At 36.6% G+C, this 2,142-nt stretch overlaps 1 protein-coding gene across 1 annotated transcript; it reads left to right on the plus strand.

The window, feature by feature from the left end:
* Positions 1-502: 502 nt before the first annotated feature.
* Positions 503-1,541, plus strand: LOC7469561 (ethylene-responsive transcription factor 4). Its single transcript, XM_002310372.4, has one exon. It carries the CDS (start codon positions 663-665, stop codon positions 1,293-1,295), a length of 633 nt encoding a protein of 210 aa, XP_002310408.3. The 5' UTR covers positions 503-662; the 3' UTR covers positions 1,296-1,541.
* The last annotated feature ends 601 nt before the right edge of the window (positions 1,542-2,142 follow it).

The following is a 2,142-nucleotide window of genomic DNA, read 5'->3' on the forward strand; positions in this document are numbered from 1 at the left end:
CACTTAGCTTTCTAATACAAATGGGTTGGGTAATTAATAATAATAATAATAAAGTATTAATTAAGGTTCATTAGCTATTGAATTTTCTAGATTTTTTTATGTTTTAGATAAATATAATGGCTAGATTTTCTCTTTGTTAAAAGAAGTGAAAGAATCTAGTCTTTTAAACTTCATAAATTTATTACCCATTTATCCAAGACAAGGCATTAATCTACTAAGATTATATTTATCTAAAAAAAGAAAATATAGTTTTCAAATCTATGCTTTTAAAGACTGATGGAAATATAATACAGTTAATTCAAGCCGTGATAACGGCCCCGTTATCAAAAGCCGGCACATCACTGACAAAACGCCCACTTATCTCGAAATTCCCGTGTGCCACGTAACCCTTATAGCATTGTCGTTTCTTATCTGTTTCTTCCTCTCTCTTTCTCTTGGGCGGCGCAACCCATTCCTCTCAGTCAAACCTTTCATTGACTGGACTCCCTATAAAACCACACCCCCACCCCTTCCTCTCTAAAGCACACCGCCCCCCAGACCCTAACCTTCACTTCATATTTTCCGGAGACTATTTTCTTTCTAGTGTTTACTTGCGTCATTGGCTCCTTTATTGCAATCTAAGATATATTCTTAGATTGTTTTCATCGTTGGGATTCAAGAAAATGGCACCCAAGAAGCTTAATGGTAATGACAATGGTTCTTTGAAGAAAGCAAGTGGTGATCATGACAAGAAGGAAATCCATTATAGGGGAGTGAGGAAGAGGCCATGGGGGAGGTATGCTGCTGAGATAAGGGATCCCGGGAAGAAAAGCCGGGTTTGGTTGGGCACGTTTGACACGGCAGTGGAGGCTGCGAGGGCCTATGATAAGGCGGCGCGTGAGTATCGTGGTGCTAAGGCGAAGACCAACTTTCCAATAGCGGAGAAGGTGGTTGATTATGACGATGAGAAGCAGAGCTCTAGCCAGAGCAGCACCGTTGAGTCGTCAAGCTCCCCGGTGGTTTCTGCGGTGGCGCGTGATGTAACTCGCCAGGTTGGTGGGGTTGTGGGGATGGGGAGGTTTCCCTTTGTGTTCCAGCAGCAGCCGCCGCATGTTAACGCTGTTGGTCCTGTCTGGTTTCTTGATAGTACTGTTAAGCCTGAGTTTGTGGCTCAGCGTTTCCCTGTCCGGTATGACCCGGTGGGTCTTGAGGGCGGGGCCCATAGTGACTCGGATTCATCATCTGTGATTGATTTTAAGCCAAGGAGTTCAATTCTTCATCTTGATCTTAACCTGCCTCCACCAGCTGATGCTTGATCGACAATTATTTAATTTTTTTTGAGATTATTCAGGGGATAGTATTTTTTTTTCCAGCTAATCTTACTTTTTAAAGAGAAGAAGAGATGATCTCGTTTAATGGGTCATCGTAATCTAATGTAAATAAATTACTAGGATCAAGATTTTGCAACTACAGAGAAACAGTCATAATTCTCTTCCTGGTTGTTTTGTGTTTGTAAGCTCACAAATTATTTCAATTGCTGATAATTTTCAATCCCTTTTTTATCTTCTTGGGTCTTTCTCTCTGCATTTAGTGGCTCAATGATTTAAGCATCGAGATGGATTGATTTGACTTGAATTGCAACAGGTGAGACGGAATTAAATTCTCTTAAAAAAAAGGGGGAAAATATTGTGGAGCCAAATCAAGATAATAAAAAGTGTAATTTATTTATTATTGATAGAAAGGAAAACATAGATGATCCCCAATTTTATCGTCTCGAGATCGAATTTTTATCTTCTCAAGGGAATCTACAAGGCACCGTTTGGATTGAAACGCGGTGATCGTATTCCTTAACCGTGTTATCATATTTCTTCACTATGTTTTAAAAAAATTAATTTAATTTTTATTTTAAATTATTTATACGTTGATTTTAAAAATATTTTTAAAAATAAAAAAATATTATTTAAATAATACATTTTAATATAAAAAACATTTAAAAAAATAATTACAACCACCAACCCTAACTGTTTATCGAATTCTTATCTTTCTAAAGGAATTCCAAATAAATAATTTCATTCTTTTCATTTCATTTCATTACGTTCCATAAAAAGATTACAAGATAAAGAAATATCATTAATTTTTTATTTACTTTGATATAATAAAATT

The sequence above is a fragment of the Populus trichocarpa genome, chromosome 7, assembly GCF_000002775.5.
Source record: "Populus trichocarpa isolate Nisqually-1 chromosome 7, P.trichocarpa_v4.1, whole genome shotgun sequence".
NCBI classification, from domain to species: Eukaryota; Viridiplantae; Streptophyta; class Magnoliopsida; order Malpighiales; family Salicaceae; genus Populus; species Populus trichocarpa.

Excerpts from the sequence above, each read along its gene's own strand:
- LOC7469561 (XM_002310372.4), top strand. The coding sequence starts at position 663 with ATGGCACCCAAGAAGCTTAATGGTAATGACAATGGTTCTTTGAAGAAA.